The sequence below is a fragment of the Eublepharis macularius genome, chromosome 2 (genome assembly GCF_028583425.1).
Source record: "Eublepharis macularius isolate TG4126 chromosome 2, MPM_Emac_v1.0, whole genome shotgun sequence".
NCBI classification, from domain to species: Eukaryota; Metazoa; Chordata; class Lepidosauria; order Squamata; family Eublepharidae; genus Eublepharis; species Eublepharis macularius.
In genome coordinates this window covers 134,123,657-134,135,966 of record NC_072791.1, presented here as the reverse complement: position 1 = coordinate 134,135,966, position 12,310 = coordinate 134,123,657, and the positions used below count along the sequence as shown (strand labels likewise).

The window sequence follows — 12,310 nt, the reverse complement described above, 5'->3', positions numbered from 1 at the left end:
TTAGAGCAGGTTGAGGCACTTACTAAAGAATATATCTGCTATGTTTCTTGACCAGTTATACAGGCATCCTGTAATCAGGGGTCCCCAGTCTTGCAGAGTCTATGGGCACTTTTAGAATTTTGAGACTGGGGAGTGGGTGCCACTGCAAAATGGGCCCTAGGAAATCCATGGGCACCACATTGGGAATCACTGATATAGATTAACTGGATGATGGCACGGATACATAGAATGGAACTCATAATCCATAGATATGAGTAACTGATTGCAGCCTACACAATGGGCTGTTATCTCAGAAACCTACTTCATGGCATAAGTGGCACAGAAAAGTAAGAAGGAAAATAATATTCCTTTAAATAGAAATATTTTTATTGCACCAAGGCTAAAGTCATATGAGATTTTTATACAGGTTTGAAAACTGAACCTGAGGAGAAGCAATGAATAGTTGGGAAGTCTCTCAAGTTTGCTCATGTCATGGTCTTACAGAATCCAAAATGGTAGGTGAGTGCCAAACATCTGCTAGAAAGACAAACTTGATGTAGGATGGCCATCAACTTCCTACTCTAGATAGGTAGATTTTGGTCTAGATGGACCTGGAGTCTAATTCAGCAGGCAATTCTTAGATTTTTCTGTTTTCTGTTTAGAGTTACAGAGGTAAAAATTGCTGATGACATGAAGGCTATGGAGGCAAGCAAATATATTGTGCAAGGGAAACAAGGAAGGTAGCATTAAAATAATTAGTAAGAAAAACGTGAATACAGTAATATTCTTTAGTGTTTGCCTCTTTCTTGTCTGCCTTTGAGATTCAGGAGAGTGAGTGTCATGCCTGTTGTTTTCAACTTGCTGCAGGTTTAGCAGCAAAGGTAAGTCTCAAGCATTACGATTAAACTGATCAGCAAAGTTAAACTGGTCAATGCTCACTTCCACAGCATATTTCAAATATCTACAAGTAAGTATACCAGGTGGCTAAGCTTTCTTTTCTATGTTGTCCCATTGCCACCAGTATCCAAGTCTCATTTGTTTTTCCTTGCCATGGAAGAAGTTTGGCTTTGCAAATTCAAGATGGCAGACAAGATTGAAATGGTATAAACGGTACTGTGTATTTCAAAGTGCAAGCAGTCATGTTTCTAGGAGATTGTAGGTTTGCTCAGAATAATATAGACAGGGTTTTAAAAGACTTTTAGCCATATTGCGTTTGGCAGTGGTGAGGCAGGGGCTGAGTATGTTCAGTTTTGGAAAAACATACTCAAACCAGAGTCACCAAGAACTCATTTGAAATGAACGGATCGATTTTATAAAAGCCAAGTATGTTTCTTAGAAGTTGGGAAACAAACTGTATGGTGACCCGAGAAATTGGAACAATACAAAAAGTATTATAAACAATGGAATAATTAAAACTATGATTTGCTTTCTGCTGTTCTTGACTTGTATGAGCATGAGATTCAGTTTTCATTACCTCAACTGAAAACATAGCACTCCTCTCATAATAAATGAGAAATCTACATAGATTATTAAAATCTGAAAATTGATTTGGAATTCATGTCATGCCTCTTTCTATGGGGTATATTTTGTAATACTTACTTTCTAACAAAAGGCAGTGTATCTGATCAAGAGAGCAATTTCTTTGTATGCTCTTGTGGCTTCTTCCCATGCTGCTTCAGTAACATTGGGAAGCTGGATGAACCACAAGGGCAGGCCCTTATTTCCACCAAATGATTGACTTCCCAGACAGATGACAATCAGGTGGGCAGCATCTGTACAACTGCCTCATCCACATGGTTCTGGTTTTCATATGTTACCATGGAGTAACTAGAAGAAGCCATAGGTCATTGCTGGCATATGAAGGACCTCTTGGTTCTAAAAGTGGGGTTCTTCCACTGTCGTTGATGATTTTTACATTTTAATTTATTCATAGGGATTTTTCTACCAACTTTTTGTAAATCTGTCACAATCCTTGGTAGGTCTACAGGAGTAAATCCCATCCAGTTTAATGGAATTTACTAAATATTAAAGGACTGCAGTTTTTGTTCAGCAATGCTGATGTGTTCCAGTTTCTCTCTCCAAATGCAGTGACTCCCCTCTTTGTTTGTCTGAGTGCCACAGACTGGAGGCTGATGTGGCCTTCATGTTTCTAATATGCCATCTTTCAGAAGGAACCCTGGACTAATTTCTCCTGAGCAAATTCAAGTGGCTAACTAACTTTCGAGCCTTTTATTTCCAGCTTTCATCAATACACCTCAGTCCCCGTCATCCAAATACATGTTTGCTAACTGCGTGGTAAATCTCCAGCAAAGGAGTAGGAGAACCATTAGATTATGAAGAAATTGGCATAGCCAGGAACAGATCTTTTAATAGATCCAGTTTAAAATCACAAAGCAGTGAGCCAACTTTCAGTCTCTGTCAAGACCTCCAAAGTTTTCACAGAGGTCAGTTTATATTTCCCAATCTTGATTCCCTCCCACAATTTGATTGCATACCTCTAATATGAATAGTCCCCATGAAATTGACCAAGAGAAATGCTTTAACAAGGTGGTAGATTCTCCTGATTTCTTCCACAGTGCCTGCCATGAAAAGAACAAATTTGTTGGTGAGTTTACTACCAGTTAGCAATGTCTTTGTCTCTAGTTTTTCCTCACACAAGGACAACTTTATGGTCCACTCTCAGCTGCATGGAGCAGCTCTGCTACCAGGTAAAAACCTTCCCTCCATGATGGGAAATTAGATCACTTTAAAACTGTAGTCATATATGTTGTTTGCAGATTACCACCCTCAGAAACCGGATCGATCAGGCCCAGAAACAGTGAGTACCTGTCACATTTCCCAGCCCGTAGTCTGGAATGTCTGTTCAGATGATAGAAGCAGCCACTTCAGTCTTTGTTATCCACATGTTTTCTTGTTGGGAAGGGAGGAGGCAAAAGGCAGGATGAATTCCATCCCGTTCTCTTCCTTTTAGAAAATATTGGTGAAACTGAAGTGAATCCATAACTATTATGCAAAAGAACCTATTCTTCTTCCAACCATCTCTGCAAGGCCACCCTGTTCTCATACTGCTCTTTGCCCTTGCTTGTGTTTTTTAATGCAAGGATTTCCTTTGTGCAGCTTCTGAGATTTAGGTGAACAGGATGTAATAACACTAATACCCAGGTTTGCCACTGCCGCATGCACACCATGGGTTCAGGGCGAATGAGTTATTTTTACAGGCCATATGACCTGTTATTTCCTTCATATTATTTGCCTCCAATTCAATTTTTTTCCTGCTTGATTTGTTCCATGTCTTCAGTGTTGCATGTGTTCATTAAGAAACCTCTATACATCAGAGACAAAGGCTGACATAATCAGTTAAGAAACAAGTGTGGGGGGTGGGTAGGTGTGAAAAAAATGGAAGTTGGGAGGAGGTGTTAAGCTGTCATGTTCTTTATGCACAAGTCATAATATACTCTTGTTTTTTCCTGGAATTGAACGTTGTATGATTAACCTGCCACAATGTTTCCAAGTATTACTATTAGAGGTGCTATGTCCAAAGGGAATAATAATATCTATCATATGTAATCTTACTATATAATTGATTAAGCATATTTTAGACAACTCACTTTATACCCTGGTGCACCACCAGAGGGCACTACCATGGAGGGAAGCCTAGGCAAGGCACCATGTCCCTCCAGAAAACATGCCATGGTGGGAAGCCCAGGCCAGGAGCAGGATGGGAGCAGGTAGCAATGCCCATCCCCACCTTAGCCCAGCTGGTATTAGGGGTGGAGTAGGTGGCAATGCCCTCCCCTTGCCTTAACCCAGCTGATATTAGTAGTGGAACAGATGGCAATGCCTAACCCCCACCTTAACCCAACTGGTATTAGAAGTGGAGCAGATGGCAATGCCCACTGCCTGCCTTAACCCAGCTGGTATTAGTAGTGGAGCAGTTGGAATTTCCCCTCCCACCTTAACACAACTGTTATTAGGAGCAGAGCAGGTAAGGTCAGAGGTGCCACCCCCGACCTTAACCAGCTGGTATTAGGAGCAAAGCACTTGGCAATGCCTACCCCCCTTTACCCAGCTGGGATCAGGTGCAAAGCAGGAGGCAACGTCCTTCCTCCCTTCACCAGCTGGGATAAGGAGCAGAGCAGGTGGCAATGCCCGCCGTCTTCAACCTACCAGAATAAGCCACTGAGCAGGCGGCAATGCCCACCCTGTCTTCACCCTTCCGGAGTCAGGAGCCAAGCATGCAGCAGTGCCTGCCCCCCCTTCACCCAGCTGGGATCTGGAGCAGAGCAGGTAGTAAATCCCGCCACCCACCTTCACCTGTCAGGATCAGGTGCGGAGCAGAAGGCAATGCCTGTTCCTCCCTTCACCCAGTGGGGAGCAGGTAGCAATGCCCACCCCCCTTCACCCAGCTGGGATCAGGCTCGGAGCAGGCGGCAATGCCTGCCCCCCTTCACCCAGCTGGGATCAGGCTCAGAGCAGGCGGCAATGCCTGCCCCCCTTCACCCAGCTGTAGTCAGATGCAGAACAGGAGGCAATGCCCCCCCTTTACCCGGCATGGAGCAGGCATGGAACAGGTAGCAAAGCCCACCACCCCTTCACATGGCCAAGATCAGGCAGATCAGACGTGAAGCAGATGACAATGCCCACCCCCCTCCTTCACCAGCTGAAATCAGTGACAGAGGAGAAGCAAAAGCCCGCCTGCCCACCTGCCCCTTTCTAGAGCCCGTTGTATTTTTTCCCACAGTGGGCTTTGTCGTGTGAGTCTATATTTCTCTAGAAGCTTCCTAAGGAGCATACATTCTAAACCTCAGGTTTCTTATAAACCTGCTGTTTTACCTTGGAGAATACAGGTGTAAAAGACAATGGACTCAATGAAACCTTGGCTATTTTCACATGATTAATCTGCCCTGGATTCAATTTTACTGGGAAATGTCTGCCTCTCCTCCCGCTTTCCCACAGCATTGTGGTGATTCCATGCACCACCCAGTTTTTCTGCAGTTTTCACAAATCTGCTTTGCTGCAGTGTTTTGGGAAACATCACAGCAAAGCCAGGCTGCTGCCATGTGAGCAAGAGAGTCTAGATTTTCCCAGTCACACCTTCCCTACAGCCATTCCACTGGCCTCCCTGCTCATGCCACCAGGTGGCTTTTCTGAGGTTTTTTTTTAAATTGGAAACTGGCATATTGAGATAATAGTATAGTGTTATGCCCATTACCTTTTTTAAAGCCTCAGAACCACCACCACCCCCTTCCCATAGCACAGGGGTTTGTGTGACCACCATAGGGACTAGGGCAGGGTGAATGTAGGGAAAGCTGCCATTTGGAAGCCCTGTTGCTGCTGCACTGCATTGGAACTTGAAGCAATAGTGAGGACCCCAACCAATAGGAAAGTGCTACTATGTGGAAAATGCCTTAGTCCTAATACTCACTTTGTCGGAGGTGCTATCGTAATTTGTTTTCTGAATAATTCCATTGTCATAATAAAATGGGTTTGCTACATACGACAGCACCCATGTTTAGGACTGTTCTGTGAAAAAACTGATGACAAGCATTTGTCTCTCATGTATAAAGTTTCTTTTCAGAATATTCTTCTAAGTTAATTAACAGGTAAAGTATGCTATATGTGTGCGTATGTGTGTATATGTATGAGAAAAACCACTAGTAACCATGTAAACATTAAAGATATATCTTATTGCTGTTGTATCTGAACATCTCCCCTATTATTGTTGAAGGCTTTCATGGCCGAAGAATGATGGTTGTTGTGGATTTTCTGGGCTGTATAGCCGTGGTCTTGGCATTGTAGTTCCTGACGTTTCGCCAGCAGCTGTGACTGGCATCTTCAGAGGTGTAGCACCAAAAGACAGAGATCTCTCAGTGTCACAGTGTGGAGAAGATGTTGGCAGAACATCTTCTTCACACTGTGACACTGAGAGATCTCTGTCTGTTGTGGAAATTGTTGCTCTGCAACCAGGGGTCAGTCCACTAGTTGCTTGGGTTTGCCTCTTACCGTAGGCATGTAAAGAGTGCAACCTCAATTGATCTTTCCCTAGTACTAAACTGATGTCTCTGTTAAGAATAATGTGCCAGCTGCAAAAAGGTCTTAAGTAAGACTGGAAGTTTTTATTTCAAAAGGCAAAGGAGAATACAAGCAGAGAAACAAGGCACCAGTTCAGGGCCTCACCTCTGCTGAACACTAGAACACTACAGAGATAGATACAGAGTACAAAATCATTAGTTAGACATAACAATAATACAAAACAATTAAGATATCTTTTCCCCCCAATCAAGGATCCTTGAGACCCCTCCATTGCAGAGAGCAGGGACCATTGAGGTCCCTACCCTCTAACAAGAGAAGGGTCCCGAGTATCTGGTTCGTCCTTCCTTTATAGGGAGGTATCAAAGGCTTGTTAACATCCTAATCAATTACATTGTCTTTGTTCTTGAAAGACAGTTCCGTTGAGGGTCTTTCGTGTAAACACAAGTCTACACATCTTTTACCTCTGTGATAGACTGCATCTTTGATATGCATTTGTAATTTGCAAAAGGAATGTTCACACACCACTAGCTATCGGTTATCCCGTTCTTCCTGAAGATAAGCTGTTTGCTGTTTGTCATGGTGTCCTCTTAGTGATTTACATGCAATGGCCAGATGACCCTTCAAAGGTCTCCAACTATTAACAACTTTTATAGCCTTATCTGACACAGAGGGTGAAACCTCAGGAAACGCAACTTTATTTTGCAGAGAGAGAGAGAGAGAGAGAGAGAGAGAGAGAGAGAGAGAGAGAGAGAGAGAGAGAGAGAGAGAGAGAGAGAGAGAGCGCCTTTGGACGATTTCTTTTTCCAAACTCTAGCTGGTTCTTTATTTCTAACATGGGCCAAAAAGGCCTGGTTCCGACCCACTAACAAAATTCTGACAACACTGTCTTTTGGTGCTACACCTCTGAAGATGCCAGTCACAGCTGCTGGCGAAACGTCAGGAACTACAATGCCAAGACCACGGCTATACAGCCCAGAAAATCCACAACAACCATCTCTCCTATTAGTTGTATGAGTCTATATTTCTCTAGAAGCTTCCTAAGGAGCATACATTCTAAACCTCAAATACTCTGGCTATTACTCCAGGTTGCCTTGTAGTACCATCCAGGGTTATACTGCATCCAAATACTTCAGGAATTTCAAGTGTTAGGTTTTATCAGGGTGTGCTTGAAATAGAAAAGCTGGGATTGAGCAATGCACAGGCATTGCAGGAGGAACCTATTACTGCTACAGTTCAAAGTTTCTAACACCAGACTAACTTACTCACCTGGAACTCACCTTTGCACCTAATTCTCACCAGGAAGGTAAGTACTATGCACATTTCGAGTGTCGCTTCATGCATGCAGAATGGATTATTTGGAAATCATTTGAACCATCTCTGGAGGACTGTACAAGGACTTGTTTCCCTCATTTTTAGGCACCTGGATTATTGGGATAAGTAACGATTACATATCTGTGCAGTGCTTTGTGAAAAATGTTTCATTAGATATAAACAAAGCATAACGTCAGAACATTTAGACCAATTTCTGTGCATTGTTGCCCTTTGTGGTTAAAATCAAGGATGGATCATTTCTATATTTTTGAGGGCTATTCAGTTTTTTACACAGTGGCCCACTTTGTTCCACAATAATTATATTAGATTGTATAAAAAAATTGGCACTACCTAACTACAAAGGCTTTCCAGTGCATGCAAGCATTTGGAGATGGCCCAACATAAAAAGAAATATAAAATTAAAGTATGGAATCTTTAATTCTTATAACTTATTTTATATATAAATGGAACTGTTGGAAAAATTTTACCACAAGGAGACTGCCACATATTTGGTAGAGCTTCTTTAGGTGAGATACTATTACTTCAGAGGCCAGATTTTATTCACAGACTGTTCGTTGTAGCTTAAATGAAAGTTACAACTGACTGAAAAATATTCCTTTGAACTATGTTTTATCCATTGTAATGACGATGCACCCAGTTGAAGGGACACCATTTTGCCTGTTCTAGTGACTGTTATCTACAGTGTAGAGCTTCTTGCTAAAAAGTGTGTGTGTGTGTGTGTGTATGTGTGCAAAGATGGGGGAAAATGTGACTGCAGCAGCCCACACTGACATATTCCTTTGTTCTGTATTACAGCAGCAAGAAGGCTGGAGCCAAGGGCAAAGTTGGAGGGCGATGGAAATAAAGATCCAAAAGGTGTCTGCAGGCAGGATCATCAGCGGTGGCATGGCTAAGCATTGCTGGCCTCTCTTTCCTTCCTTAAAAATTAATTCCATTTCCTCGCCTGAGCAAAACCATACTTGCCACATCAGCCTGGAATGCCTATTGCTTATTTCAAGAGCTCCCACCTCTTCCAGAATCAAAAGGGAGCCAGTTGTCCTGGGATGGAGAGATGACTCCCTGCTGATACCTCTTACTACCCGCTGTGTGTGTCCTTCATTTCCTGATACCAGTCCTACGCTGCCCCATAGATTGCAGTGTATGAATCTCTTGGTTTTGTAAATAAAGTGTGACCATAATATAATTCAGCCATTCAGCTCATGACTAGCCAGTTGTCTTTTTTTATAATTGACTTATAATTGGCCCAAACAGCTAGTAGAACATAGCAAAGGACTACAGAAGTTAATGCATGTATTATACCTAGGGAAAACTATACAATATTAAAATATCATGACATGATCATATGCATATTTACTTGAAGATGAGTCTCAGGGCCGGGCTACAAGTGACAAATGACACAGGTTGGACACTTGTCAGCTTCCCTCAAGTTTTTTTTTAATTTATTTTTTTAATACCTTCCCTCAAGTTTTGATGGGAAATGTAGGCATCCTGGTTTTACAGCTTGGCTCTCTGACTGCTGTCCAATGAACTTTTCAACTGTCACTTGTCCAACATTCCACCAAGCTGCCTACATTTCCCATCAAAACTTGAGGGAAGCTGACAAGTGATCAAGGATCACTTCTGTCAGGCCGTGGGAGAATGGAGCAACTGCCGGGTGAGCACGGCCAGTCCAGAGCGCAGCTCATCCCTCACCAAAGGGCCACGGGGCCAGCATGCACACCGCTTGATGGAGCCACAGGCCAAGGCCCCTGCTCCCAGAGGCGGCAGGATGAGGCCGCGGCTGTGGAGGGGGGGAGATGGACAGTCCCTGTGGTGAGCAGCTCTGCCTGCGGTCCAGCATCCAGGCGCCTGAGCTGGCCTTGTTTGGCCTCAAAAAGGCAGAAATTGGGATGGTGCAGAGCGCAGCAGCACAATCCAAGACCTCTTGTGCCACCCCAGCAGTGTTCCTGTGCCACATATTGTGGAATGCAGTGGAGCACTGTGGAATGCAGTGGAGCACTGCAAAATGCAGGAGCACTCCAGGGCCCCTTGCACTGCCCCAGCAGCTTTTCTGTGCCCTGCACCAGCCCGATTTGGCCTCAAATGGGTGGAAATCGGGCTCGAACCAATCTAGCATAGCACTAACCATGCCCATCTCAGCCATGTGGTTCTGAAAGATTGTTACCCAAAAGGCATCTGTGTCTGTACCCCTTCCCCCACTGTGGGGAAGTACTCTGAGCATATTTAGAATGCGTACCAGAAACCAAAGGGTTAACATGAACTGGGGCTCTCGTCCCAGACGGTGCTATTCTTGCTACTGAGGGAAATGACAACGGGAAAGGGGGAGGGAAGGGATGGAGGGAGAAATCTGGGCTTGCTGCCTCCAGATAACTCTGCTAACACAGCAGGAGATTAACCAAACAAAAGCATTTACGATGGGGAATTAATCAAACATAACTCTTAAGGATCCCCTGGTGATGCAGTAGAGTCGTTGATTTACAGCTGTGGTCAAATGGCTGAAAGGAAACAAATTGAAATTGAACCCAGATAAGATGGAAGTGATGCTGGTTTGGAATGCAGAGATTCTGAAAACGTGCTTCACAGCTGTCTACACGAGATGCCTCGGCTTGTTTGTCAAGTGTAGGGAGACGCAATGTTAGCCGGAAAGCAGAGTTTTAAAAGACAGATCACTCCTCAGAGGGTTTGTTAATTTCACCTTCACCTCATGGATGGCATCCCCTAAGGATCTGTCAATTTAACCTCTCTGTCTCTGTCTTGTTAAACTACCCTTCTTGGTTAACATTGCATCACCCAACTCGTGTTCTTCACATGTCAGATGTCATGTGTACAGAGACTCTCATTAAGAGACAAGGAGTTATAATGAATCCAACACTGTAGTTAGAAAGCAAATTAATGCAGCTGCAAAAAAGGCCTTCTCCCAACTCAGACTAGCCTGGACACAGACTAGCCTAACATGACATAGCTGCTCTGGCCACCTGGATTCATGCTACGGTAACATTAAGACTAAACTATCGTAGTGCACTCTATATAGGAGATTCTAGCCGCTGCAGCAAATTGAGCATGCATATTACTCCCATTCTGCAGTCACTCCACTAGCTACCCATCAGTTACCAGGCACAGTTCAAGGTTTTGACTATCACACAGCCTTGGTCCCTCATATCTGTAGGACCACTCTTCCCCTATATTCCACCATGACAGCTTTGGTCATCTGAACAGGGCCTTCTTCAGATACTGTAAGGGAGGGAAGGAGAAAGCAATAATATCTCTGTGGCTGTAAAGCCTGAATGCCTTTGTACTTCACATGTGAGAAGCCTTTCTTTTCCACTTATGCAATGGGGGTGGGGTACAAAACTCCAAACCTTGCCTCTCGAGTGATGAATTCTACCATGGACACCCTGGGTCCATTTTTGGGGTTCACTGGCTCACAGTTTGCAAAGCAAACTACCTACATCTTTGCGGCTGCATGGCAGACAGAGCTTGTCTTTGGGATATAAATTTCCCTATGGCCAAACTACCTGGTTTCAGGTTTCAGTGTTAGCAAATATGAATGCGTGCTGTCACAGGATGGCATTGTCAACAATATTAAAAGGCACCGAGAAGTACAGAAAGACCAGTGTAGAGCATTCATCAGGGCAACCAATGATGTCTGTCTGCCATGATGAGGGCAACAATCAGACTGAAACAGATCATCTTTATGACTTAGCAACAGGGGTGGATAGGGTTGCCAAAATAGCCATGGAAAATGGGTCTTCACCTCCACTGGCCCCAGCAACACTCTTCCAGCAACACTGCCTCATGTGGTGGAGGTTCACCAGCTACTGGACTAATATGCAAGTACAAGCCAGCAGTGGTTTCTGTGTGTGTGTGTGTGTGGGGGGGGCATAATGGCAAACTGCTCCTCCTTAAAAGCCCCTTATTTGTTATATTCTAGCGTATGGCATTTGCTGCTCCACCATCCTCAGTCTCCCCAGTCTTACGGTTGCAGACTCCTGCTTGTACCAGGAGATTTGGGGGTGGAATCTGAGGAGGGTGTGGTTTAGGAAGGGAAGGAACCTCAGCGGGGGAATAATGTCACAGTCCTCTCCTCCAAAGCAGCCATTTTACGCAGGGGAATTGATCTAGAGATCAGCTGTAATTCAAGAACTCCAGGCCCCACCTGGACATTGGCAACGTTACCTAGTCTCCAGCTTTTCAAATCAGCTCTGCTGGTCTCCCTTGTATGCTTGAATCATCTCTCCAAGCACCTACTGATCTTTTAGTCAAATCCCTTTTCAAGTACCAATACTTCATGCAGTTTTCCAACCAGTGTGTCATCAATTTTTGCATCACTGGTTTTGTTCACATTCACACACACACAAATAGGACATCTCTTTTTGATTGTTAGTTGAAGCCTCCAGCCAGGTGACCCCTATTGGCTTGAAGTCATGTTTCAAGCACCAGGCTACTTCCAGACAATAAAGCTAAAATATTGTTCTTTGGTGTCTTTATTACTTCCCACTGTTTTTTGTGGTACTAGTGTTTATTTAGTGCTCGTTCCATGTTGTTCCAGGAACATTTTGGCAGGGAAAGGATTAATAAAAGCATGCTATTGCCATGTTTTCATTACTAAAATATTATTCGCTGGTGTCTTTAACACATCCCACTGTTTTTTCTGGTACCACTATTTGTTTAATGCCCGTTCTGGCCTGTTCCAGCTTTTAACCCTTGCCAATTTAATGGCACAGAATGGTAAGCCGCAGTACTGCAATCGAAGCTCAGCTCATGACGTGGGTTCAATCCTGGCGGAAACCAGGTTCAGGTAGCTAACTCAAGGTTGACTCAGCCTTCCAAGGTCGGTAAAATGAGTACCCAGTTTCCTGAGGGTAACGTGCAGATGACTGGGGAAGGCAATGGCAAACCACCCCATTAAAAAAAAGTCTGCAAAGAAAACGTCATGATGTGACGTCCCCCTATGGGTCAGTAATGA

At 43.9% G+C, this 12,310-nt stretch overlaps 1 protein-coding gene across 4 annotated transcripts in view; it reads left to right on the top strand.

The window, feature by feature from the left end:
* The window catches only part of TNNT3 (troponin T3, fast skeletal type), a 64,012-nt gene extending 55,473 nt beyond the window's left edge, over positions 1-8,539 (top strand). For 3 of the 4 annotated variants that reach the window (XM_054971566.1, XM_054971565.1, XM_054971562.1), the window contains one exon: positions 8,140-8,539. In XM_054971566.1, the coding sequence (XP_054827541.1) occupies positions 8,140-8,188 (49 nt within the window). In that variant the 3' untranslated portion in view covers positions 8,189-8,539. Of the gene's footprint in view, positions 1-2,756; positions 2,798-8,139 lie in introns of all 4 variants that reach the window. The other variant, XM_054971563.1, reaches the window with a different exon arrangement.
* The last annotated feature ends 3,771 nt before the right edge of the window (positions 8,540-12,310 follow it).